The sequence below is a fragment of the Melopsittacus undulatus genome, chromosome 7, assembly GCF_012275295.1.
Source record: "Melopsittacus undulatus isolate bMelUnd1 chromosome 7, bMelUnd1.mat.Z, whole genome shotgun sequence".
NCBI classification, from domain to species: Eukaryota; Metazoa; Chordata; class Aves; order Psittaciformes; family Psittaculidae; genus Melopsittacus; species Melopsittacus undulatus.
In genome coordinates, this window is record NC_047533.1 from 24,570,060 (window position 1) to 24,597,794 (window position 27,735).

General features: G+C 42.2%; 1 protein-coding gene across 4 annotated transcripts in view; it reads right to left on the reverse strand.

Moving 5' to 3' along the window:
* The window catches only part of RBM47 (RNA binding motif protein 47), a 78,380-nt gene that overhangs the window by 7,318 nt on the left and 43,327 nt on the right, over positions 1 to 27,735 (reverse strand). For all 4 annotated transcript variants that reach the window (XM_031048983.2, XM_031048982.2, XM_031048981.2 and 1 more), the window contains one exon: positions 1,212 to 2,371. In XM_031048983.2, the coding sequence (XP_030904843.1) occupies positions 1,212 to 2,371 (1,160 nt within the window). The remainder of the gene's footprint in view (positions 1 to 1,211; positions 2,372 to 27,735) is intronic.

Below are 27,735 nucleotides of genomic sequence, written 5' to 3' on the forward strand. Positions count from 1 at the left end.
TGTGCTCAGGAGAGAGAGAAGGGCTCCTCTGGAGTAATTTCTATGCAGTAGGAACAGCTGCTCTCAGCTGTCCACCAGAGAAGACCCAGTCTCTCTGGCTGTGATGGGAAGCTGCAGAGATGGCCTGAAGTTGTACCTGGCCTTTAATCAACTTTGTCCCATCATTGCCTGTATTATTACTAGTCTTGTTTTTGCTATATTACTAGTAATGTGATAATACCCCATCTTCAAAAATGTTGCCTATATTTATCCTAGAGACTCCATGAACATGCTTTGGACACTGTGGTAGTAATGCACTGTCTGTGATAGTCTAATTGAATATTTAGACTGTCAGCTAATTCCTTTGTAGTTCACTGCAAGTGCAAATCTGGAAATGGAGAAGAAGCTGAAATTCTCGATCAGCTGGGTTAAAAATATTTCTTGGTTTATATGGGTGCTTTAAGAATATATTCATGCTAGGCTGGCTGTTATACAGAAATAAACACTGAATTTCAGGAAACTACATTTCGTGTAAGTACAGGATAATTGTAATTATAACACCAGCCATAGCTGCTAGGGTTTTTTTAACGAATAACTGATTTTTGGTTATTTTTTAATGACTGTAACGGATAACTAATTAAAGTATACATAATCAAGTAATTATTTGGCACTCATATGATTCTTTCTGCTAGTAGTTCTCAAATGACTTTATAAAGGATACAGAACTACTGTCACTTTAATGTAGAGAGCAAATGACATCTGGAGAGCTTCCAACTGAGGCTCTCTCTGACATCCCTCCTTTTGGATGATCAGGTCACCGTAACCACACCTCCAGGAGTGGGCAAAAAAATGATCTCTTATACTTAGGGTCCAGCTCTTTAGAAGGTCTCAGAAGCTGGAGTCCTTGGACTTGCTCAGACTTTGTACAGCACTCAAAAACCAGATCCCTCTCTTCCCCATCCCATGCTTGGTCCATTAGCCCATTCTTAACTATATTTTTGATGCCCACTCACACTAGCCTCTACATTGGCAACTATTTATAGATAAATACACTCTGCATTGTCATAAATTAAAATGAGACTGAACAGAAATATAGCAAAAAAACCTATAAAGGAGTGTTTAAGAGAAAAGTGCATAGCATCAGCTGTCCTTTGATTCAGGCAGACATTGGGTAGGTCACACCAGCCTGAGATCAAACCTGCCCATCACATCCCCTAATTGTGCTTACTAACCTTTCACAAAGTAATCTCTGTTGGGCCCAATCAAAGCATTGTACGGATATCCATAATATGCTAGTGTGTATGGATCACAAGAGTAAACATAATTAGGTTGCTGAGTTACTTCAGGCGTTGCTGCGGCCCCTCCTTTTGCTGCTTTCTGGTACCGAGTGTATTGTTCCTTGTCTACTGGTTTGGCCAAGGTAACCTCCAGACACGAGCCTTCCAGTTCAACACCATTAAGGTTGTTCATGGCATGAATGGCATCTTCCCTGGTTGTAAAGTGCACAAAGGCATAATCACGTATTTTTTTCACTCGCTCTACACAGCCAGGGTTAAACTGCCCGAAGACCTTTTTAATGGTGTCCTCTGTGGTCTCAATCATTAAATTCCTCACATAGAGGATTTTAACAGTTTCCATGACGTCTTCATCCACATCTATCTCTGGTTCTGCCCAGTCAACAGCAATTTGGTGTCCCCACAGCTGGATTCTTCCTGGCATGAGTTTCCTCCTGGCCATTGCTGCTGCTCGATGGCTCTCATACTCCACAAAGGCAAAGCCTCTGTTCTTCATCTTGTCTGCGGCGCTGGCATACACGATGACATCCAGCACGCCTTCTGTCACCTTAGCGATCTCTTCCAGGATCTCCTCTCTCTTTTTCATTTTGGGAATGCCTCCGATGAAGAGCCGGCAGTTATCCACACTGCAGCACACCCCCAGCAGCCTGCCAGGGCGGATCTCATAGTTGTTCAGCTCCCTGACAGCACGCTTTGCCTCATGCTTCTGTGTGTACATCACGAAGGCATACCCACGGTTCTTCCCATCAAAGTCCATCATCAGGCGCATTTCATAGATGCGGCCAACAGACTCGAACACAGGGACGAGTTCATCTTCATAGACATCACGGGGGATTTTGCCCACAAAAACCTCACAGCCACGAGGAGGGTGTAGACCCTCCCAGCCAGGAGGAGGGCCGCCATACTTGCGTTGCCCATTCTCCTGGATCATGCTATATCCAGTGCGTGCCATGAGAGCCAGCAAAGCAGCCTCATTGGGGGCACCAGCAACACCTTCTGGGACTTTCGTAGTAGCCACGTTGGAGGACTCATTGCTCATCCTTGCAGTGGAGTCCTCAGCGGTCATGGTGTCAAGCTCATTCACAGCCTGGTAAAGCCTGAGCAAAGGAAAGAGGAGGACACTTGTTAGAAGCTGTTAGCTCCCACCAGAACCTCACCCCTCTCTTTTGTCTCCTTGTAGTTCTGCAGGTTTGTTTTTCAAACTGGGAGTAAGGCTGCAGAAAAGCAGATGAAAAACTCACATCAGTCTGAGCACTGGTACTGTAGGACAAGTTCTTCCCAGATGAAGGGCACAGTGAGAGAAGTGATTCACAATCACCTGCCCGTACTAACCTGCTGCCACAGGAAGCTGATGTTGCATGAATGGATACCACTAAATACCTCAAAACCTCAGGACCCTAAGGAGGCTTGTCTCCTCTTTGAAAGTGTAGGAAGCAGCTGACACAGGGTTGGGAAAGGCATGATACCACCATGAAGCCAGTGGTTGCCACCTCCGGAGCCCTCTTCTCCCTGTCAGTCATTCCCCATTTAGTCCATCTACTCAACAGCACAAGTGCCAGATGCCATACTCCACAGTGAAAGATGGCAAATGCATGAGAAGCCCAGTTTCGATCTGACAACAACCCCTCACTCCTCTAGACCTTCACAGTAACTGTCAAGTAGGAAATAAGAAATGAGCTTTATCTTCAGGGGGGACCACTGCTTGTTCTCTCATGCAAAGGATGATCTGGCAAGACTCTGAGCTGCCTGCTGATTGTGGTACAATGTCTGATGTGTTTATTTCTTCTTTTGTTACAACAGGACTTCACATAAATGATGGGAATAGTTCCCTTAAGACAGGTGTTAGAGCAAGCAGCCAGCACAGCCCTGCAAGCCAGCAAGAGGAAGGCAAATTTCAGAAACTTCATTCTGTATTTGAACACAGGCAGAGAACAGGAAATGCAAATGTAGAGAGGGAGATGACCATGCTAATGATCACAACTTCAAGACAGTGGACTTCCTCTCTAAGCACATTTAAATAAGATGCTTTGGGACTCTGAGAGTAGTTAATTCATTGACTTTTAAAGCTGGAAAGATCCATCAGACCATCTAATACAAGTGACAGTGTATGACATGGACCATTACATTTTATTGTTATTTGCACATCAAGTCCTATAACATCTATCTGAGTACATTGTATCTTACAAAAGGACGTTGGTTTTAAGGGATCAAAGAGCTGTAGACCCTACCACTTCCTTTATGGCTTGTTTGCCAATCACTCCCTCAGACAAGCAAGCATGAGGTATTTCTCATGAGAATTTGTCTAGCTTTTGCTTCCAGCTAGGGTTTCTTGTTAAACCTTTCTCTGATAGACTGTTTCACAAGAAGTATTTTTTTTAACCTGAAATTGTTTTTGTGGCAGTTTCAGCAGTTCTCTAGAGTTTCAGACCTTTCCAACCTTGCTGACTACAGAGATGATCATCACTCTTTCTTCTCCCCACATCTCTGTATTGCCAAGGCCTGTTTCTCCACACCTTCTCACTAGCAAGCCATGTGGAGTTTTTTTTGTCAATTCTAATCCCAAATCCTTTGCAGAAGCACCACTTGTTAGGATTATGTCCCACATGGCAGGCATGGCTTGTGTTTCTTACTCCTAAATGCCACAGCCTCATGTTCAGCCCTACTTCAACTGCCTTTTCAGTAGGTTCCACCTACTGAGTACTACACCACTGGCTCCTTCTCATTGTTTTTCACAATTCAATCAGCCTTTGCATCATCCACTTTATTTGCCATGATTTGCATTCATGGCCAGTTTGTTGATGGAACTGTCAAAAAACAGTGGCCTCTGTAGAAAACTCTGCAAACCGCCATGAGAAATGGTTTGACAGGCTTATTTTCCCCAAAAAAAAGAACAAAACTTCAGCCAGATTTGTTTGTTCTATGTAGTCGTATTATTCAGTACGATGCAGGTTTCTCCCTGTGCCACAAGTACTCTGATACATACCCTTTGTTAGAGCAGTTTCACCACTCTCAGTGCACTGGTCACCGTGTATGTACTAGTGTACGGTAGTATGCTACTGCTATACACTACTAGTGTACAGTAGGTCCAAGTCCTCAGAAATATGGGTGAAAAATTTAAGCACCTGATTTCTATGGTCTACAAAACCCATTTAAATCCTAGAAACCCTAGCAACCCAGATTCTTTTCAGTAAAGCTCCTGAGGTGCCCAGAATTAATGTTTTTTTTTTGTGGAGCTCCATAGGGCTGGATTTAAGTATGTACTACCTAAGACAATTATAGAGCCCATGTAGTCCTATTTGACATAGCTAAATACACACTTTAACGACATGCATTGCCACATGACGTAATCAATACCTTAACAAAGTTTAGATATCATCTACATTGATGAGAAAAAATGTAGGCATATCTGATGTGGGTGCCCTCTCCTCCTGTTGCTGCTGCCTTACATAACAGGTTGCCAACACAGCCTAATCTTGTAATCTAAAAGTAATCACTCTCCAGAATTTCAAAAAGGCTTATTTCCAGAGTGTTCAGCCCTACTTTGTGCATACTTTTAGTCTGTGGTAAAGTGGTCATGAAAACTTGCTACCATGTGTTGTGGGTATACACAAGGCATGAACTAATACAGCAGGTTTAGTGGCTTAATAAAGCCAGACTGATTTCAATACATCCACCAAGTGTGATTAATCCTAGAAGAGTAAAAAATTCAAGCTATATTAAAATGTAGTGTCTTGTGAAATAAAAGTGCTTGCTTTCTGGTCTAAGAGGAGGAAGGTGCACCTGATCTCGATAACAAAGATTCATAGAAGAGAGACAGACAAAAATATTAATTGCTAAATAGAAAGGTTGTGCTCTGAGGCAACCAAGTTTTGAATGGCTCATTATCAGGACTGAAACAAGAATGGCTTCTTTTCTTCTCAGAACACAGTGAAGTCTTGATTGTTCCATGGCATCTGCCAGCTTACCAGGAGCCAGGCTTGTGAGCCCTCAGCGTCTCTGCTCCAAAGCCTCTCCCTCAGGCAGGTGAACTCTCACATGTAGACGTTTCACTGAAACCTTTCACATTTCACTTCCTCTTGCATACAAAACTCCTTCCCTGTTGCTGGTCTGGCAGGTGTAATAATCCTTACCCTAAACATTAATTACATTCTTTTTAACCTCTTTTTGCACATCACAGCTCAGAATATTAAATGGGAAACTTCCTGTGTTGACAAGTGACTGACCTAAAGCATACTGTGAGTGGATTGATTACTTGCCCTAAGTCTCTCAGGCCCTAAAAGACCTAGTCTTTTATTACACAGAAATACCACATCTTGATTAACAGCAACACAGGGCCAAACTCGGGTGTCCCTTGTGCCATGGCAAGGGCAGCTCAGGGCCCTGGTGAGAAAGTGATTCCCACAGTCCATATAACTGGACTTGGGCTTATCCCTGTCTTGTCTAGCACTGTGCAATGTCCTGTGAAGTTATGCATCACCTGCTCCTCTGTTGATCCTGGTGTGGTAATACAGGCTTTTACAAACATGAGGACACAGCCAGTGTCCTTGTGGCAGCAACCACGTGTCTACCCCACTCACGTGCTCCTATAAAACAAGGCTGTTTATGTTTGTGCTTAATTCATCCCTCCAGTTTTGTGTTACATAGATTTAGTGTCATCGTGTGTCCTTCTGAGGGTGACACAGCCACCAGCAGGCACATAGCATAGGGACAGGTGCCAGTACCATGGCAGGCAGCAGTAGAGCCCAGGGTGATACTACACTGCTAGCTCTGTGATAACTAAGGTAGGAGGGGATGGGGATGCCCATGTCCCACCTGCAGACCCTGGACCACACACACTCCTGCTGAGCTGACACCACAGGCTCTCACAGACACCGCACAGCTATCTGCTTCTTCAAGAAACCACCATGGTTTTGGATCTTAAGCAACAGCAGCTGCAGAGGAGAGGTCAAACACTGAAATTTTAACTAAATACGCCCTGTTGACAGCTACTGGTTTAAATGTGACTGTCCTAGGCTTTTAGCTGTAATAATAAGGGCAAATGGTAATCCTGCTGCTGACATTGAGCAGCAGTTCTGGCAGCATGGCTGCCATTGAAGCACTTTATTTTTAAAAGCTGACTGTTTTCTCATGGCAACTTTGGATACATAAAATGTATGTAACAACAGCAGCTTACTAAGAACAGCTGCATAACTTCATCACAGACCTCACGTAGACACAGCAATGCTCTTGCCTGTTCACAGGTTTATCAGCTGAACAGGAAAATGCAGGGGCCTCCTCAATTTGAAATAAGGTGATGTCTTGAGCATTGCTTCAAGTGCAGTGTGTAAGTTACCCCCTCTTTTAAAGATAAGTACGGTGTCATTATACATCAGTTTCCTTGGCAAGACTGTCTCTCCTTTCCTACTCTTTATTTGCATAAATGACCTGAGCAAAGCTGGTGTTATTGTGGCTGTTACTAAAGCTGAGCCCACAAGCCCTCGCTGCCATCTCATGTGCTTCATCCTGTTTGCAGTCAGCTTAGGAGACATCCTGCTGGAAGCAGCATCCATGCTGCTTCTCCATGCACATGCTCCTCTTCATGCACAGTGAGGACAGAGGCCAGGCACGCAGCAGGTGCCATGAAAAAGGGGCCAGTCTTTGGTAAAAATCCTTGTAAAGACTTTGTATGACTCCAAATTAATTTATATTTCAAGTATCAAAGGCTAGTCCTCAGTGTAGTTTTCAACAGGAGCTGGATCACAGCTTGGTTCCCTATCTGCTGTCAGTAACGAAATGCAAACACCTCAAGTTGAAAGTTGTGGTGGGTCACTGCAAGAGACTGCAGCATTTTCAGCATGGCTTTTTGGCTAGGAACCTTTCTGAAAGTCCCGCATACAGGAAAGGGAAGGTTACTAGCAATCATAGAATTAACAGAATCACAGAATGGCTTGGATTGGAAGGGACCTCTGAAGATCATCCAGTCCAACCCCCTGCCAAAGCAAGGCCACTTAGAGCAGGTGACACAGGAACATGTCCAGGGGGATTTTGACTGTCTTCAGAGAGGGAGACTCCATGACCCTCATGGGCAGTCTGTTCTAGTGCTCTGTATTTTAGTTTATGGCCATTGCTCCTTGTATTGTTGTTGGGCACCATGAAGAGCCTGGCACCATCCTCTTGGCAACCACCTTAGAGATATTTATAGGCATTAATGATGACTATAAATATAAATGATGATAATAAACCCTCTCAGTCTTCTCTTCTTTAGACTAAGCAGGCTTAGCTCCCAATGGATGATGTCTTCATACTTTTAATAAAAGGAGAAATACCTGGGGCTAACAGGTTATGATAATGCCTGTAGTGTGTCAGACACATTGCCTTACCTACAGCTGAACTAGGTGAAGAAGTTGCCCCATGCTGGGTTCAAAGCTTTGAAAACGTGGATTTTCTTAATTTAGATCTTTTTTTGGCAAAACTCTGGAGGAAGCAGTGAAGTGTGAAGCAGATCTGAAGGGACAGAAACATTGGCTTGATTAATAGCTTGAGAAGGTAATCTCATTGATTAGAACAGCACTAGCTGTTGACAACAGCATGTCTGGCTGCTGTGCAAGCTATCCCGATGTCTGCATCACTAAAGCACTGCATATTCTCTTCATCATGTATGTGCCTGTATTAAGGCAATTGAACTTGTCCATCCTCAGCTAGGGAGTCACCTGGGAGAAACCTTTTGGCTCAGGTGCAGCATGGGACTCAGGGACATGCACTTGCAGCAGAACTTGCTGCACTACATCATTTTCTCTATATGTTCAGGCATGAACATGTACAGAAGTGGCTCTCTGCCCACTAGAAGTACTGTATTTAAATATAGAGAGGAACAGTGTAAAGTACCTAAGGGTTAGGATAAGACTGGCCTACCAAATCACCAGAGTAGCTGCTGAAATTCCCACCTCTGCTAATGGTGATACTTGGCATCCTAACCTGGGGCCTATCATTAGGGGTATGGGCACTGATTTCAGTGGAAGATTTCATATTTCAAGTTTAACTTCAATTTTATTCTGGTCAGTTAGCCATGTTCCCCTTTTGTGGGGCAAGTTAATAGTCTGGGCCTGAAAAGCAGTTTTCTGAGTGGAGCTGCTGCAGAGCGGATCCATGTATGTTTCTCAGTTGCTTAAATTCACTCTAGAGTGGTGTAAGCATGTAAAAAATGGTTCTTTCCATTTAAAACACTGAAAATTGTTGGCTTCATCTTCTGTGTTCTCTTCGAAGGAAAAACATAAGAAACAGAAAATTAAGGATGATGTTTCCAACAATACTCAATATCTAGCATTACTCCCCCTGACATCAGTTACAAGATTCTAATGACTTATATAGAGATACAGTTTAGACAGTGATGAGCACTACTGAAAATACTGCATTAAAAGCCTTTCAGGGCTGGTTATATCCTCCAGGCACCAATCAAAAGCAATGTTATTTCACTTAAAAACTGTAACAAAATTACTATATTACTTCTTGCTCCTGTTCAGGAGGAAAACTCCTGAAATTATTGTAAATTAACATAATGGAATTTTCCAGGTTAAAACTTGAATACTAATCAGATAATTGAACTGCAAATTTGTACCGTCAACAGTTGGCTACAATTTCAGACAGGATTTGAAGGTTAAATTTCTTGTTTTCATCACTATCATTAAGAGCAATAATAATCACAGATCTAATTCTCTTAGCTGTATCATACCACTTCCCTTAGATGTAATAATCCTACCTCACAGCAATTTTATGGACAATTTAAAAATGAAGCTGAAATAATGATTCCTCTACAAAATTAAGCCACCTTATACTGTGCACACTTCCTGCCTATTCTATTATCAACCCTCTCTGCACTCTCCTAAGGCATATTTAATTTTGACTGCAATTCTGCAAAGGCTGTCAAAAGTTCCACTTGCATTACTAGTTAGTACTATCAGTGCCCAGCTTCACTGCTGTTCCCAGGATGGAGGTCCCTCAACAACCTAACCTTCTTGCCTGGAAGCTGCAAAAGTAGTATTCAATGAGAGAGCAATCATAATATCTCAAATAATACAGTGAGAAGACTTTCCTGAGCATAGCACTTTACTTCTTGACATTGGTTTTTGATGACCACAAGAGAAAATTCTGTTCACGCATACATGGCTTTCCCATGGTGAGAATGAAGCTATGCTGATGAAAAGTTATTGATATGCCAAAGCACTATCACTACCTAGAGCATCCTACCAACATAGTCGATATTTTCGCTAGTTCTGCAATGTGAATTCTGTCAATGTAATGTCTGTTTCTTGAGTGTTTTTGTGCTACTGCAGTGCCAAACCAGCCATTTCAGCTTAAATAACTTCTGAAGGAAGTTTGGGTAAGCAAAACCCTGTCTCCTCCCTTAGTTTATAATGCACTTTGTTGCAAGTCATTCAGAACTTTGTCCCAACAAGTTGTGTAACCTGTGTGTTGTACTGTTTGCCCCAGTTACATCTTTACCCAGTCCAACTCAAAATAACTGTATAACTCTCAGATATTTCAATAGGACCAGTTGCTGGCTCAGTCTGAAGTTATTATCCTACAAGATATTGAAGCCACATGTTAAGGAAAGATCAGAAGATGAGAGATGGGCTGTGTAATTGCTCTCATCAGCTTTCCAAATCAGGTAACAACACAACCTTTCCCTTCTCCCCAAATTCCCATATTTCAGTCTACTCAACAAAGTCTATTATTACCACGCCAGACAGGAAAATGTGTGACACAAACAAAGTGCAATGTAGTCACTTGATATGTAACAAACCTTTCCTATTCTGGATGAGCTGTACTTGATGGTATAGTTTTTGTAGCATATGTTTACCAGAAATGCAGTTAAACAATGTTCACTGCAGAGAGGCTGATACAGATAAGTGTGTCTTCCTCATTAACTATCTGCTTTTTAAAGCATTTTTATCAAGAAAGGAAGAAGTGTTTCATTCAATATGGACTAGGAGCTTGCACCTTTTTCCATAAGAAAGACAGGAAAAACAATCTTCTGCAACTGAAAAACAAACCCCACAGCTAGACTCACATGTTAATTATTACACCAGAAAGTAAGACATTCATCTATTTCACTTCTTGCCTCTCTCTGAAGGAAAATCTTACATATGAACACAGTGTTTTAATTTAATCATTGAAAATGTTTGGTGAAAGCTTTGCTGAACTCTGTGGAGTAGCAATATGCATGCATGTGCTTGTGATTTTTTCTTTGTGATTGTAATGCAGAACACTATCTATCTGTCTGTCTATGTAAATATTACAGTAACACGTTCCCCTCTAGAGTGCAACTAAGAGTACCTAAAAAAGTTCATAAACTACAGTTCCCTCTTCAGCCTTTCTGATCTAACAGTTTTAGCTAACTCCTCTGGAGATCCCAAAGAGAAGTGTAACACATCCTGCCTGTTCGTACAAAGTCTACTCGGTCAATTTTATAACTATAAAAATAGCTTCAGATTTTCAGTTCACCCTAATCTTATGCATTATTTTTATTGCAACAGTCTCAGTTTTGTGTTCCTCATGTGAACACTGGAACTATAAGGGGCCCAACCTGCAGCCCTGCTTTCAGCAGGAGGCAGAGATCTCAGGGAAACCTGAAAGTGGCCCCATGTGTTCCCTCCCCCTCAGGTCACAGAAATGAAAATCAGCATAAGGGAAACCGCAGTTGGGATGTGAATGTTCGCTGCTGAAAGCACATTGAACTCAAAGCATTTGGCTTAGTCAGTGGCTGAGTGGTTGGGTTTTTTTCCCTTTGTGCACTGACATTTGACCCTTTTTATAATATGCACCTTGCACCACTGGAACCCAGTTAGTTACTCATTAAACTCAGGTACCGATGGCTGACTTGTACATGTCACGCTTCTAACTGCCTGGTGCTGCCTGTGCAAGGAGGAGGGGGGGTGAAAGGCAGTCATCTTTACTGTGAAATTCTGTCATATCGGCAGAAAGGAGCTGCAAAGTGCAGTAATTTGTACCCGACCTCTGATCTAAGAAGTTTGCACAAACCTTTGAACCTCAGATTGAAATTGAGAAACAACGGTTGCAAGTACAAGGAAGAGATTTCCAGTACTCATTACCTGTGTCCAGGGTTAATATTGTAAATTAAAAAGAAAAAAAAAGTTTAACCAAGGCAGGGACTCTCTCAGGAGGCACCATTCCTGTGCTGGGTTAATTCAAGACAATTTAAGTCTATGTAATTACAGCTCGGTTAGAAATACCTAGGGTTTAGAAATTAAATTTCTGTGTGCTTCAGAAAAGGAGTGGGATTTGAGACAGATGTCATTTGAAATTCACTTTTTGTTGACCTTAACTGGGTATTTTTTTCCTAAATGAAAAGCTGATGAAAGAAGACAAGCAACATTTGGTTCAATATAATTTCTTCAGCAAAGAATGGAGCTGAAATGCAGAACTGACTAGAAATGATTAAAAAGGGTAGCAAAATGGCTCCTCCTTTGTTAACTTTATTTTTATCCTACACATTATCTAATCTCAGTTATACAGTGGGGAGCTATATGAGAAACCCATGGAAAAATAATCAAACCAACAACATTGCAAGCTCCTGATAGGCAGTCTTATGGCCTTGTCTTGATGAGCAGAAAGGACATGTTTTGAAGTTCTGTCAAATTAACCATCTTAATGTAATTAAAAACCTCTCTTGACTCTTTTAGACACTGGCAAGGTCTTTGGTTCGACATCATCAGCTAACACCAACATGTGCCACTGTGGACTGTTGAGTGCAAAGGCCTTCAGAGATCAGCTGCAATAATATGACTGAAAAAGGTGCCCTTTCTGCAATCCAGCCTGTCAGGCCATGGAGCATTGCAAGCGATGGCAGCAATGTTTTGCTGTGACATTCCTCACATGCTCTGAGCAATGGCTGTCATCCATGTCAACCTTGGGTGTGCAAAGGGTGAAGGAGCACTTTACACACACATTTTGATGCATGGCATCAATCCCACCTAGCTCAGGACAGGACACAACTATCACAACTGCTGCATATGCTCCACATGTGAATAGACAATTTCATCATTGATTTTAATCACATAATCGCACAGAATCACAGAATTGTTGGGGTTGGAAGGGACCTCTGGAGCTCATCTTGTCCAACAATTTTGACAGCCTTATTCACAACAGCTACATTTCTTTTCTTTAAAAAAAAGGTTTTTAGATTCAACCGATTTTGTCCAGGTTGAAGTTCAGACTTCGCTATTATCAGCACTGACCCCAATGAAGCAATAAATGAATAAATAATTAAATAAGAATGAATGTCATGTGTCCTATGTCATATACAAGCCTTAAATATTTCACATGCTGCTTAAGTAGAATATTAACAGAATAATATCAGAACTTGATTTTCTTAAAATGCGATCAAATTTGCTGTATGTAGATGAGTTATATAGATTCATTTGTATTAATAATACTTGAATATATACCCTGCCTGCTCAACCTTTAGTCATCTTCAGGCTGTACCTAAAGCTGATAACCCACTTGTAAAGCACAATTTTATGTTAATTTATTCAAAAAGCAGAACAAAACGGGAGGTAGCACGAACAGATGATGGCAGAGACAGACCAAATGGAAACATAATGTGAGACGATTGCAAATGGCTACCTTTCATTCCATTAATTTAACACACTAGAACAAATATCTCAGAGACACCAGTTTATTTGTTTTCCTCTGTCTAAAATATCAGTCGTTTAGTTTTCACTGTTCAAACATTCACTTTGCTATTTGCTATGCAGTCTTTTAGATATTCACATGTTGAGCTCATAGTTCAAGCTTAAAAGCAATTGCTTCCTTCTCAAATGACTCTTTAGGACCCTCTAAAGAACGGCAAAACCTGACCTCAAAACCTTGACAATGTCATTCTTTTGGTCTCAAATCCCTGATAAATGAAAATCAGATAAAAAGCCCTAAAGAGCAAACAAGATTTCCCTTACCTCTCCCGTCCCACGATCGAAGTGCGACAGGTTAAGAGGACTCACGCCTTTACCTGAGCAACCTTTCTTCCTAATGGCAAGAGCTGTGTAACCTGGTTATACAGTATATGCATCTCTTTATTGGCCAGCGAGCGTTAGCCATTTAAATTCCTTGGGAGTCATTTGTTAAGGGCTCTTAGGCTGAGGCTAAGTGGGTGGGACGGGAGAGAGAGGGGATGGTAGCACTGCCAGACGCAGAGAGCTCTCCAGAGCGGTTTGAAGATTAATAGAAAACCATCTGCAAGGAAGGGATCTTTTGAGGAGGGCTGGGTCCAGCCTTCAGGGAAGTGTAGGGAAGAGAAACCATGACATTTTTGCAGGAGGAGGAATCTGAAGAAGATGATTTCATTCAAAATTCAAAACTTGGAAAAAAGGGAGTGAAACATGTACAAACAACTCCTTCCTAGCACAAGGCGTTGTGCAAATAGCTTGAGTTACTCACAACAGATAAGATAAGGGCATATTTTGCTTGACGGCATGAGGTTTTCTCAGGGATTTTTTTTTTTTTCCTTTTTATGTGCCTGGATAAATTATTTCAGGTTGTGCTGAATCAATTTACCTTTGATTATAAGAAAAAAAATGGTCTGCAGCTTTTGCAGTTAGAGGTAAGTTTACCAATCTCATCACCTACGGGATGGTAGGATTAACTCAGCCTGCGCCATGTACCTGGTGTGCACGGTTCCAGCAGCAAACACGGAAACTCAAACGTGTTTGCTTGAAAGGAAAAAAGGAGCCTGGTGCAGAATTAAAAACACAGGGGTGGTAAAACATGATTCATGACAGCAGAAATGGTCTGTACATAACAACGGAGCATTAGGCCCCGGGAGCACTTAGGCAAAGCAAACAACACACCTTCTCGAGCAGCCAAGAGGAGGAACTGCACTGAAACACTCTTTGGATGATGGATTTGCCTGACTGGAGAGCAATGTGCATGACCAGCCGGTGGGAGAAGAGGGAGCAGGGCATGCCTTGGGAGACAGCTCGCTTCTGGGAAAGGAGAAGGTGAAAAGCAAACATCGTATTTCAGAAGCAAAACAACTACAGTTTTCTAGTCCTTTCCTAGCTGTTTTGGGGTTTGTGTTTGGTTTTTTTTTTCTGTTTGTCTGTTTCTTTTTTTCACTGACAATAAACCTTCCTATCTTCTTTCTCATTTTTCCAAAAAGTAAATTTTGGTCCAAATCTCTGGCCAAGCAGCACACAGGCAGCAACCTCAGGGCATCCCTATGTGAAAGGAAAAGTGTCTTAACCTTTCCATGGCAAACTGTGCATGGGGGTGGATTCTGCAGAGGAAACAATGTCAGCTTGTATCAGACCATCCTACATAATAATTTTTTCTTACCCACTGTGTGCTTTAGTCTGGGCATATAAAACTTAAAGATATCCCTGTACTGCAGAGTCAGAGGCTGGACAATAGAGAAGAGGGGAAAGAGAGTCAGTGTGTGTAGAGATAAGAGCTCTAAAACTAGAAGACTCCAAGTGAGAGACAGAAATGTGGAAGATGGCAAAGACTGGCAAAATAAGCATCTTTATGGTGGTTTCTGAGAGTGAACAGGAAGGATATCTGTTCTGCTTATACTGCAAACCCAAAGGGCAACTGCAACCACTCAGTTCTGGCTCTTTATACTTGTTTATCTACAGTACTGTGGCCACAATGTGTTAGGGACTGTACAAACACACCTGCACCCCAGATCCTGGTCCCAGAATGCCTGTAGCCCAAGTCTACTGTGCAAGTCTTTCATCTTCAGAGCTCTTCTCTGCAAATGTTAATTCATTAGCTACAAGAGCTGCAGTTGTCTTGTTACCTGCAAAGAAGATAACTGCTGTGCAGGAAGGGAAACTGTAGCATGGAAATCTAGTGACTTGCCCAAGACTATTGAAGGGATCAGTCTCAAACTCGTAGGTAAAATCTAATAGGTTATGCCCAAATCAGATCTATCCCTCAATCCCACTGATCTATACATAGAAAAGTGAGTATAAAATATTTCGCTAGTATAAGCTCACAAAATACCCATCCACCAGCTTAACTGATTTTTTGGTCAGTATCCTTCTCTTTACTTTAAATTTTTCTGTTGGAAAACAAATTAAACTTTTAACCATAAGTGAATCCTATGAGCTACAATTGTGCATGTGCTTGAATACACAGGGAAGGCTATTCTGGTGTAAGTGGAATGAAAAAGCACCAATGCTAGTGAGCACACAGGCTCATCTTTAGAAGGCTCTCCAATACAGCATGCTAATTAGGATCACTTAGGGAGGCTGTTCAAACCCTTGACCTTCATTTTACACTTTCACTTTTAGTTCCAGCTTGTTATTAGTTTCTGTGTTACTCTCCTATTCGAGTGTAAAGCAGTGAACATCAGCAGTTGAAGCTGCTACAGGATATGGCCAAGATGAAAATTTGAAAAAAATATTATTTTTCCTGCTGGCTATGCATTTATAGGGAACTTCAGAAAAGTGGGCAGAATTCTGCAAGTGTGTCCCCCAGCTTTCCTTGGTATTGGACACCTACTTCCCTTAGGCTTCAAATACATCATGTTCATGACAATTACATGACTTTTTATAAGCCTCTTTATGATGACTGGCATCTTAGAGGAGTACATCTAAGGCAGAGTGGAAAAGTATTAAGGGCAGAGCCATCTAAGCAGCAAGGAGGATGGATTCTGTACACATGTGCTCCTCTCCTAATACAACATCCACTGCTCTGGTGTAAGGATATAAATACGTTTTCTCCTAATATACAGCTTGACTACAGTGATAACAAAGTGTCACCCTCTGTTACAATAATACCATAAATATTTAGTTGCCTTCTATTTTTGATGACTGACAGCTAAGCAGAGGCCAAATCCTAAGATCTGTGAAAGGGAACAGTGCAGAGAAGAGTCCATTCAGACCAATTCATGCCTGTAGTGGGATTACATGTAAAAGGTTTTTCCTAAATAATCATTCTACTGAATACAGTGATAAAAAAAGCTGGAAATTTGAGTGGAAATATTGAGAAATACTGAAATGCCTGTCTGATGGGGACCTTCTCCCTAACTCAGAAAGCAGACAGTGAGCTTCCCCTTGGCTGTGTTTCTTCTAGAAGCAGACACACAAACTGACCTCTGCTGATCGGGTGCACTGGGCTTCTTAATGCAATCACATGCAGTAATAAAGCATTGGATCTGCTTTCTGAGATTTTTAGAGAGATCAGCCCCAAATGCTTTGGGAGATCTAAAGGCTGACCACAGGCTTAGTATTTTACTGGGATAGTGTCATTATCTGGATAAGAGTGAGGATTTTTCATGGTCATAGTAAAAAATAGGCTTTCAGGGTATATTTCAGGGTGGCAGCTTAGCATCGTATCAGGCACATGAGCAAGAAAAAGGAGAAGGGAAAGTAAGAAGTGAGTGGTGGGTTGGCTTTTATAGTTATTTTTGGTCTGCAAAAACTACTGAGAGCCTGAGGTAGTAGAATGAGAAGGGAATGTGCAAAGTAAAATATTTTGCTGAAAGGACGCATGAATTTAAGAGTGACCTGCAAGGCCTCCAATCTCAGTCTCAGAAAGTCTTCATGGTTTATCAGTGTATTCACACATAAGCCCATCCTCAGCCAGAATACAGTCACAAAAAATAGGATCTCATATTGTAACAGGGAACCCTTTCTTTCTTTTATTTCTTTCCCTTCTCTTTTTAACAAAACCACTTCGTGTTTGGTGGAACAGGTTCCCACATGTTTGTAGAACCATTTTATTGCCTATTTGAATGTTTTAAGGGACAACACCACTTTATTTAAATTAATAACATGTTATTTTATACTGTTATTACACAATGTGAGTTAATACAGCACAGTTTGTCATTTCCTGACTTTCTTAAGGTACTGCAGACCAAAACCTGGGGGCATCTTTCAGAGAACCCACAGTCTGTAACAGGTACCATAACACTTCTGGATATTTTTTCAGTGGATAGCATACAACGAACACATATAACTGTATGTCTCAAAATAGATTCACTGTATGATTTCATGAGATTTTCAGAGGTATTCAGATAGACACTTGGATACAACAGCTTTCAAGTGCTCTCACACCAAAGCTCTTTCAATGCATAACCTACGTCAGTGCTCTGACCTTTCTTTATCTTGCCACATCAGAGAGGATTCCCAGTAAACACCCTTGCAAAGGTGGATTCCCCTTCTGCTTTGCCAGCCCCCGGCACATCCTTCATCCCAGCATAGAGAGAACAAATTCACAGCCCAGAAGGTGAAATGCCATTAGGGGGAAATTTGGCCAAGGACACCTTGGGCTTTCCCATTCTGTTTTTTAAACTTAGGCTTCTCTGGTTCATGGGCACTGAGAGTTGCCCTGATAACCTGAACAGTCACTAGGCAAAGATTGTGTTTTATTTTCATCAAACACTTGAATTATCATTCTTCAATAAAAATCAGCACAGAGGATCACCCTGGTGAGTAGGCTGTTTTCCCATGTGCAGTTTTGTGCTTTCATTTAAACCTGAAAGCAGGTTTTCAGTTCCAAAATGTAAGAAGACAGATATTGAATAACCCCATGGAGTTTAATTAGCACATAAAAAGAAGGAAAACAGCAAAACCCAAAGATTTTTATATAGCCACAGCTATTACATTTCTGTGGCATGTTTGCTTTCAGTCAAAATAAATCCAGGGTGGGTTCTGGACAGACATATCCAGAAGGGAGGTTAATATGATGATTGTTCCTCAGCCCCTGGGCAAATAAAACACTCTAAGTGGAAAAGGTTTGGCCCTCACTATCCTGATGTGGCTGCTCAACACCAGTGTTTCACACCACAGTCTCACAGACGTGTTAAACCAGTGCTGCCTACACCAGGTCCTGCTCTATCCTTCTCACAGTCATCACTTGTGTTGCCACAAGTGTTTGTGCAGCTGCACCATGCACACACACCACCTGAACACCTGTATAGGCAGAAGGGAAGGAGAAGATGGGACCGGTCCTTCTGCCAGCATTGCTGCCTTAAAGCATTTGTCGAATCAGCAGTATTGAGCTAATCCATGGGAAAGCAGGGAAAGATTTCCTTTGAAGCCTGCTAAATCTAGTGCCACAGCACAACTCCTGCTCTAGACAAGCCGATGAGATTTCACAATGGTAGGTAAGAGCCTTTCTGTAACACCAAGAAGCTTACTGAAACATCCAGAGAGATCAGAGGGTGCAATACCAAATCATTCTCTATAAGCTTATATAAATTTTGCAGCCAGTGAGTTTTACTGCTGCACATACAAGAGGCTGAAGGTACTGGAAGAATCAAGGAGGGAGGTATAGCCTGTAATGTGACCTCCATGGGTCACTGAAAGGCACCCGGTGGCCACCTCCTGTGGCTAGCAGGGATATCCAGCCAGCACAAGCCAAGCATGTACCAACCAATTTTGATAATTCAAAGGTTCCCAGCAAATAACATTCTCACTTGTTCCCTCTAGGGCCTTTTTGCGAAGGAGAGCATCACAGGGTTTCATGATACATGTTCATAAGTGGGAAGATAAAAACCTTTATTCTTATATTTACAGGAGGCTTCCAGAACGAAGATATGAAAGTGAGTATGGTTGGCACACGTAATCTTCATTTTCTCTCTCTTCCAGAAATTGCTCTGCCCTTTTACAGGTCGCAGTAGAATATGAGAATATTAAGTAAACAGCTTTTTTTCCAGCCAACAGGTGTCATGTCTGCTTAGGGCATAAGCTTCTCTATTTTAGTCCTTAATGTCTTACTGAAAATAAGACAGTAAGCATCACTTGGAAATTGTCTGTAAAAAGAAGTTATAGTTTAAGGGAACTGACTGTTTCCTTCAGGAAGACAAATTTATTCTTTTGTCTCCCAGTAATGTGAAGGAAAAAATCAGACTAGACGGATCTGAATGAGCTGCAGAGGACCTTACTATATCCATTAACTGAGGTGTCTCTTACATTACATTTTATTACACATTCACAGCTTCCATGTCTCAGAACCCTGATTTATTGTCAGGATTAGACAAAGCAGTTTTTGATGGTGTCGGCAGAGTCTGAACTGCCATGCACAGAGAAGGCATCATTACCAAATAAGTCTGTGTTAAGCAGACCATGGTTTATACCACCCTCTGCTGCCAGAATACCTGGGACAAGACTTCACATGGTAAAAAGCTGAGTCACTTGTCAATGGTGTGTGCTGCCATGGATCGGGAGCAGGGTCACACCTCTAGATCCATTCCCTGCCTTGCATGGTGCACTTTGTCCTCATACCCAGCATGGATTTGCCCATGCTGTCACATGCTCTCTCTTTACTTAACCTCAACCAGTGCTCCACTGCCCCTCGATTCACAGTGTTTGCATCTTGTCTGCTCCTTTCCACTGCTGATCTCTCTGTGGGCAGGCAGGATTTGGGCTGCAAACCTGCCTTCAGCTGGGCTTTCTTCTCAGCAGCCAGTGCAGCACTACCAGACATCATCTACAGCACAGGCATGCCCTAGAGCTATATCTATACTGAGCCACTTGCATGGTGCAGAAATACAAGTGTAACACAAGTGGTTCTTGGTATGAACTTTGCAACCCTGGGGTAAAACCACCCACTGTAACCAAACACAAACAGTAAAAGAGCACTTTCACCTCCATAACTGCACCTGCACCAAAGGCCACCGTTGGTGTGGGGCTCTGGGGCATCACCCCCCTGACTGCCAGAGCTACCGCAGGTCACCCCAAGGGGTAGAGCCAGCCTAAGGAAACTTGAAAGTGCTCAAGGGCTGTGTTAATGGGCAGCTCTCAGTAATCACAGGAAGATGATTTTTTTTTACAGGACTACACATCTGCTATAAGACACTTCTGTCCCAAAGAAAGACCTCAGAGTGCTGTTGACATAACTTACCTCTACAGATATTTCACAAGATAAACCAGACAAAGTGTCTGTGATATCAATAACAGCTGAAACATTTAGGAATGAGGAGAATGGTCTGAATGGCTGTAATATTAAATCCTTCAGTTAAATTGCTCTTTCACTTACTCTCTTTCTACAGTGACCTAGGATCTACTGCTCTTGAGCCACTAAAAACACGAGTGATGATTTGTCTCATTCAGAATGAACCTAAGCCTCACACTTCCTGCCTCTAGAAGAAGGTTCATATTTTCAAGAGGACATTTCCAAACTGACAGTAACCAAACCCTGAAGTTCAAACTCAGAAATTGCATGGAAAGGGTCTGAATAGGAAGTTCCTTCTACTTTGGCTAATGGAGGAGTTGGAGACACAGAATGAGCTCTTCTGAGCAGTGTCCACACTCTCAGCTCTGCCATATTTATCTCTCATGTTTCTGTCTTCTGCAGGGTGGATGCATGGTGGACTGGGTGGACTGCCCAGTTTAGGCACTGTGGGTAAGTCCACCTTGCTTTGAAGGGAAGGAGGAGACTTTGGTAAAAGACTGTCTGTTGTGATTCTTTTGGGTGTAGGGAAGAGATGCTGGCACAGCTTATTTGTTAGCAGAGGTGTAACTGATGTGAACTACTGTCCTCAGTTGTTGGGCATAAATAATGCTCACCATGCACCTGAGACCTTAGCTGTTCGCAAGGAGGCATCTGCAATTAAACAGGAAATTACAGCTTGTCAGGGGGTTAACCAGGTGACAAATGACCACAACCCTGCACAGATACTCCCATCTTTAAAAATCAAAACCAAACACAAACCCAAATAGTTAAAATCTTCACAGGAGCCTTAAAAGGTCAATGACTTTGCCCTTCTCAAAAACATGCAAGGTAAACTCCTGAAAAAAGCACATTTAATTGGTGGGCATACAGGTTGAATTTAAAGGTAAGCATGATATCAAATATCCAGAGAAAAGCCTTCTCCAGTCTCAGTGCATCTAAAATGGTTGAAATCTGTCATTTCTAGGGTTTTGTGCCATCTTCAGAGCACCACTGGAGGTAAGTAGAAACCTGTGTTTAGGGATGTTTACCTTCCTGCTACCTTGCTAGAGATTATTCTGAAAGAAAAAGGAAGACATTTTTGTGCAGCTTGTCCCACTCCTGCCCCATCTGATTCACCAGGACATGATTTAGCACAGAATCTCTGAATATGAAAATATAATATACTGCTGTCTGGTACACAGATTAATGTGGCAATAACCAGGTTGTCACCTGTCCTTCACCTGTCCTTAGACCTACACATCTTGAGGTTTGAATTTTCTACCTGTAGAAGGAATCATTTGTTTATATTTAGGGGTGAGTGTGAAGAGATGGTTGAAATTTTATTGTGTATGTGTTTATCTGAATGAAGCCAACTCACTCTTGGTGCCACATCATCATGTTTGACATCAGCAGTCTTACATCAGGGGTTTAATTTGACTTACTGTATGTTTCATGGCATGAAACTGGTGGTACATATGAGACAGTGTGCCCCAGAAAAGACAAAGCTATCAGGTGGTGATATTCCCTTGGTTTTGATCCTTGGCTTTGCAAAAATGAAGCAAAATCTTTCTCTGAAGATATGCCACAAGACCAATGAAGAGTAGCAAGGTTATACTGAGGCTTTGGACTGCTTTTCTTGGGTAACTTCAATTCTCTTGGGAACAATTATTGTTAAAAAGGAAACCAAAGTCGATTAAAACTGCCTTGCGTGTAATTTCCAAAGTATACTGATGATGCCAAGAGAAAAAATAAAGTAGCTCCTTTTGCAGTCACTAATCTATGTCATTTCAGAGAGGAAAAAAATGTAGTACTTTGAGCTTGTGTGTTCACTCACCGAAAGATCATTTTTATACACGTAAAAGGTTGCTTTTGATCTGTTATTGATAATCTTAGAAGATTAAAGACAATGTTAAAAGAGCAATTGCAAAGTACAGCATGCAATTTTTTGGCCATACTGTCTACACCTCCATGGTGCAGGAGGACTCTTGTAACCTGGAAGAACCAGAGGCTCCACTCCAGTGACTGCCCATTTCTAACAGATATTCACTTATACTCAGATCACAGCCAGCTTCACAAAAGAAACAAACTTCCCATCTAAACCATATGACAGTCTCTTGCATCTAGTGACTCAGGAAACAGATCACTCTGAAACAAGGATTTTCCATAACCACCTCCTCTATGAACACTTACAATGTGTCGTAGGGCATCTGCTACTGCCCAGGAGGCTGAAACAGGTGTCCCACTGACCAGGCTCCCTCTGACAAAGCCTGCATCCCTTCTGAATAGCATAGGAAATACAACCATGACCATAATGCTGCCACAGGTGACGGTTACTAACCTACAGGTTGCTCCTCAGCTGCCCAGCAGCAGCAGGCTTGTGCCCCACTACACTGTTGTGTGCCTGGTACTACTGTTGCTGTTGTGTTCCCAGCACCAGTCACCGCTTCGAGACCTCAGCCTGGCACTTTGTAAGTCACAGAGAAACAGCAGGACAGATCGTGTGGTTTCAGATGCTCTTCTACTGAAACTATCAAGGGAACCTAAATCATTACAACCCCTAACGCAACCAGAGCTGATTAAAGGGCACCTTACAAAAGGTTCCTCCCTGGGTACACTGTGATCATGCTTTGCCAAGAGCAACCAGCTTCTCTCCTACTTCTGCTGGCCAAAGGTCAGCACTTTGAAGTGAACAAAGTCCAGCAGTAGTTCACAGTTAAATGGCTAAAGCCACTCCAGCTTACCACCAGTGCTCCTGAACTAAATCTGCTGTGACACAAAAAGCTCCCACTGTAAAAATTGAAAGGGGAGGGAGTGCATTTCAGCACAGAAGACAAACGGCATTTGCTGCTGTAACTTGTGCAAACAGGCAGTAAATAGACTCATTGTCTTTGTCTGGGAGTTCATTTCTCTGTTTGCACATCCTAGCACTTGTACACTCTTCCTGGTTCTGCTGAATGTGTGGTGTTCCCAGCCTGGTTTCCTAAAAATGGCCTCTCATCCCACCCCAGGCGTACAAACTGAAGTAGTGTCCTTGTTCACCCCGTTCATCTCTTGTGGACCTGCTGCCCAGCTGCAGCACACAGATGGAAGGATGCCCCAGAGCTCACACAGCTTTAGGGAAGCCAGGGCTAACTCAGAGAGATTGAATTTGTATGTGACTGAGGCAGGGCAGTTAGAGCCCAGGTTTTCGCCATCCTGAGAAGCAGTGGCAGCTGGGCTGTACAGCCTGAGAGTGAGGGCACCCTTGCCCCCAGCAGCCACCCCACCTGCAGGAAGTGGATGCAGAGAGGAGCAAGGGAGGACTGCAAACGGTGGGAGGGTGGGAGGAGCTGGGGACACAAAACGGAGCTGGAATTGCCCTGCATTCCTATGGTGATACTGTAGAAAACCAGACTTAATAAGTTCTGCTATTCATAGATCAGCTGGTTATAATGATGTTAAATCCTCCAGTCCTTGTCTGTCAAATTCACACTGAGATAAGTAGGATTTAAGCATGCTCAAGAGCCTTTGAAGCCTGTGTAAGTGCCTAGATACTGTCCTGGGGAGGTCTGACTTTAGATACTCATGTCTTAAAACAACAGCATGTTAAAAAGCAGTTCTGTCTTCCAGACGCAAACTTTAATCATTACATTGCCCAACTCACAGAAACGTCGTCAAAATTACGCAAAAAGTACACAGTTACTTTCTAACCCTGAGTAAAAATCAAGTTTCTGAAACTAGGCCACACTTCCATCCCGTTAAACATGCGACATTTTTTAATCAACCTAGACCCTAAACCAGTCCTCCTCTCTTCAAAACCACTAAACTTAGGCTTCACAGGATCACAGAATTATTAGGGCTGGAAAGGACGTCTGGAGGTCATCTAGTCTAACCCCCTGCCAAGGCTTCCGTAAGTATACTACAGATAATAATGTAAAGCTACTGGAATGTCACAGAAGTAATGAAAACCTCTAAAAGGGTAGCATACAACAGTGTGGGAAAAATTTGATTTTTGCACTCATGGAAAGGGAGGGCACGTATAGAAAATCCTGGCTGCTGGTTTTGCTGGTTTCAGTTCATTAGTAGAAGCATTGTCTCCAGAGAGAGCTGCTTTCCTTCCTTTTCTCCTTCTCTAGAAAGAGGACAGTGCACAGAAGGAATTGTTTGAAGGAGAAATTGTTCTTCTCTTATGTTTTTACATCTTTCAGTTGTTCCTTATAACAGTGTTCAGTTTTCAGACAACAGGAGACATATTCAGGAAGAGCTGACCTAATAAAACAAGGAAGAAACACCTAGGGCAGGCATAAATACATCTAAAGAATTGGTGGGTGTGTAAGGGAACAATCCCACTAGCTGTCTGCCTGGTGGTTTGGAAACCCCTGACAGTTACTGTACTGCCTACTGCTGTGGGTTTATTTCAGTGAAGGAAAAACCCAGTGTGTTTATTATCCCATTACAGGGCTTTGTTTCTGATGTCCTTACTCTCACAAGCAGCAAAAGCACCAAAACAACATACTGTTTAATATCAAACAATGCTCTTGTTTCTTACCAGAACAGGGAAGCTAATGCTTGCTCAACTGCACAGCCAGAGTGGGTATAACTATACATTTGGACTGGGCTTACCAAAGAAAATAAGGAACAGAGTGAAAGCAGGGAAAATTTATAATAGGAGCAAAAAGAACCCACCACTACCTGTCAGGAGTGTCTGCAAGTGCCTGTCAAGCTGCAAGAACAGTGTTTTACAAGCTCCAGTTTCAGTTCTTAGCACAGAAAGAGGAACTGACAGCTGGAGATGTGGTTTGGGAAAATGAATACATTGCAGTTAGTGGCAGAGCGGCATGCGAGAACCCCACCTGATGTAGCGGGGGCATAGGTTGCTATTGGGGGTCTCACATCTCAGGTGGGTTCTCTGACTGCTTCGGAGAAGTTCTTCCTCTTGGTTTGGCCAAGAAATTGCATCCTGAACACGCAAGTCTAATTGAAACTGTGAGCTCTTCAGAACACTTTTGGTTCTGATCAGGTATGCTCTCCACCAAAACTTTTTTTTTGTTTTATTTAAAAATAGTCTCAACAAGACGTAACATAAGCATGTAACCCCTTCTTAGCTCTTGTCTCTTGAGGAGGAGCTGCAGATACTCCCTTCTCAAGGAGGATCACATTTATTCCCACAAGGGGAAGGAGAAAGAGATTCACAGTGGGGGAAGGGCTGGACCTCTGCTCCTCAATTCAGATTTGAGAGAGAAGAGGAGGACACACATGTCCTCTCCATTGTCCAAGCTGGTGAAACCCTTGCTTGCTTTATGCAGCTCAGGGCAATCTGGGATTGGAATGTTTTGAGGGAGGTGAAAACATTAACATACATATCCCTGCTCCTGCCTCCCTCTCATGGGTATTTGCAGTGCAGGTGGTTAAAACAAACCTTACACAAATGAAAATGGAGCATTCCTCTGGGAAGAAACAGGCAGGAAGACAAGACAGAGAGACACCTCATGGCACAGCCTGCCTACCAGCAGCATCAAGTCACCAAACAACATGAATGGAACTCTGTGTTATTATACCCAGCTCATACAGAAAGCATCCCACTGCTAGCAGGTAAATGGAAAAGGTATTTTTCACAATCAGATTTCAACAAGATGGGTTCATGCTTGGGGGAGGCTGTGCAAAAGAAACAGGCTATTTTAACAATCAAGACAAATGCTTGAAGAAACCCTTCTAATAAGTAGCTGCCAGCACAGCTGTGTTTAAGGGTCTGTTCAACCAGTGAGTAGCTGGCTCATAGATTTTGAATACAAGTAATGTTTTAACATTGTGACCCAAGCAAGAAACTGGAACACCCTGAGAAACAATCTTGGCAAGGGTATGTAATGAGTCAGAATGTCCTTTTATCTGATGATGTGTTTTTACATGGTGGGAACTATTTTAATTGCTGTATAATAGTCTGAGAAGCTGCAAAAGGTTGAATGCTTCCCTCTTCAGTACTAGCCCAGTCAACACCAGTCATATTTCTGCTTTGTGTCCCCCTCAGCAAGAAAAATTGCTCTCTCTCCACTGGATCTATCTGGTGATGGACTGGGGTAGGGAGCCACCATACACATGCCCTCAGGACAGTTGGGACTGTGAGCTGGTCTGAAGCTCTCCTGCCCTTTGCTGTGTATTTTCCTTGCTTCTAGGCCTGGAGAAAGGGTCCCATCTTCCTGGTATTTGTGTCTGTTCTTTTACACATGAGCAGCCAGAAAAATAAATGAGAAATAAAGCATGCTAGTGAACCAGAAATAAATCCTGTTTGAAAGCTGACTTGAACGGGTGATCCAGACAGTTACATTTGTTCTGGTGATGGTTTTCTTAAAAAAACAAAAATCCTCCCAGACTTTTTACCTAACCCTACATTAATTTTGTAAAAAAACCCCTCCAAAATATTTGACCCTATCTATCTCTTACTGACAGAAATGACAGGAGACTTACACACTCTATAGATTAACTATAGGACTAAAAAATGCTACTCTCAAATATCCTTATAAGCAAACAGGAAAACCTGTTGCACAGAAAAATACCACCAATATAATATGCTTATCTGAGGCCTCAAAAAGCTGCCCTTACAGCTAAAAATATTTAACATTTATAAAGTTGCTTAATTAAAAAAGTAATTATTTTTTTATGGGGGTAGTCAGATGAAAGTTAGATCTGGAATGGCCAAATGCCAGTTGCTGAGCTATGTGCAATGTCTCGTCTCTCAGGAACTGCCAGTATCTCTAATATCAAAACTCTACCTGCAATGCTGAGTATTGAGCATTAACTGTACTCCAGAGTCAAGCTGGTCAGCTGAATTAAAGAGGAGAAGCAGGGGGAGGTAGCACTCATTGGCTTGTTTGCAGATTTGCTTGTCACATCCTTGCAGATGCCCTCCCTTACACAAACTCACAGATCTTGCATGCTACCCGTCTGGAGGACACAAACCATAGTTATCTTCAGGTTATTGATTCCCTTAAGGTAGATGTGGATGTTGTCTTAATGCAGAAACTAGACTATAAACTAGAATAACCATTTTTTAAAATGTCTTGGACTTCACTCACAAAAGCGTAACCTTAAGTAATTTACATAATTACAACTCTGGAAAGCCTGAGTTTAAACAAAACAGCAAAGTCCCTAGAACTGGACTGGGCAAGAAGGAAAACAAACGAGAAGACAGCCTGGCATGTTAGCACAACTCTATTCCCAAAACACTAACAAAATGTGACTTCCTAAAACACTGTCAAAATTTGACTTCTTCAAAACAGTCTTTTTTTTTTTTTTTCCACATGCATCTCCAGTATATTCAAGAATAAACCTTCAGGCCTCAAAGTGCAGCACCATGATAAACTTTAGTGTCAGTTAGTAACTTGCCAAAGCAGAGCAATCATGGACTCTGGACAAAGTCTGGTGAGGTTGCTGGAGAGCTACCCAGTACTAATGGCAACCTGCACTATGAAGTGCTGTTAGGGGATGGTAACACAGAGACCCTGCCCTTCATCAGGTTGGAGTTTAAGAAGGCTACTCATCTCCATAAAGGAAGAAAAGGAAAAGTTTTGAGAGTCGCCAGTTTTGTTAGTGTCCATCAGCACTTCTAAGA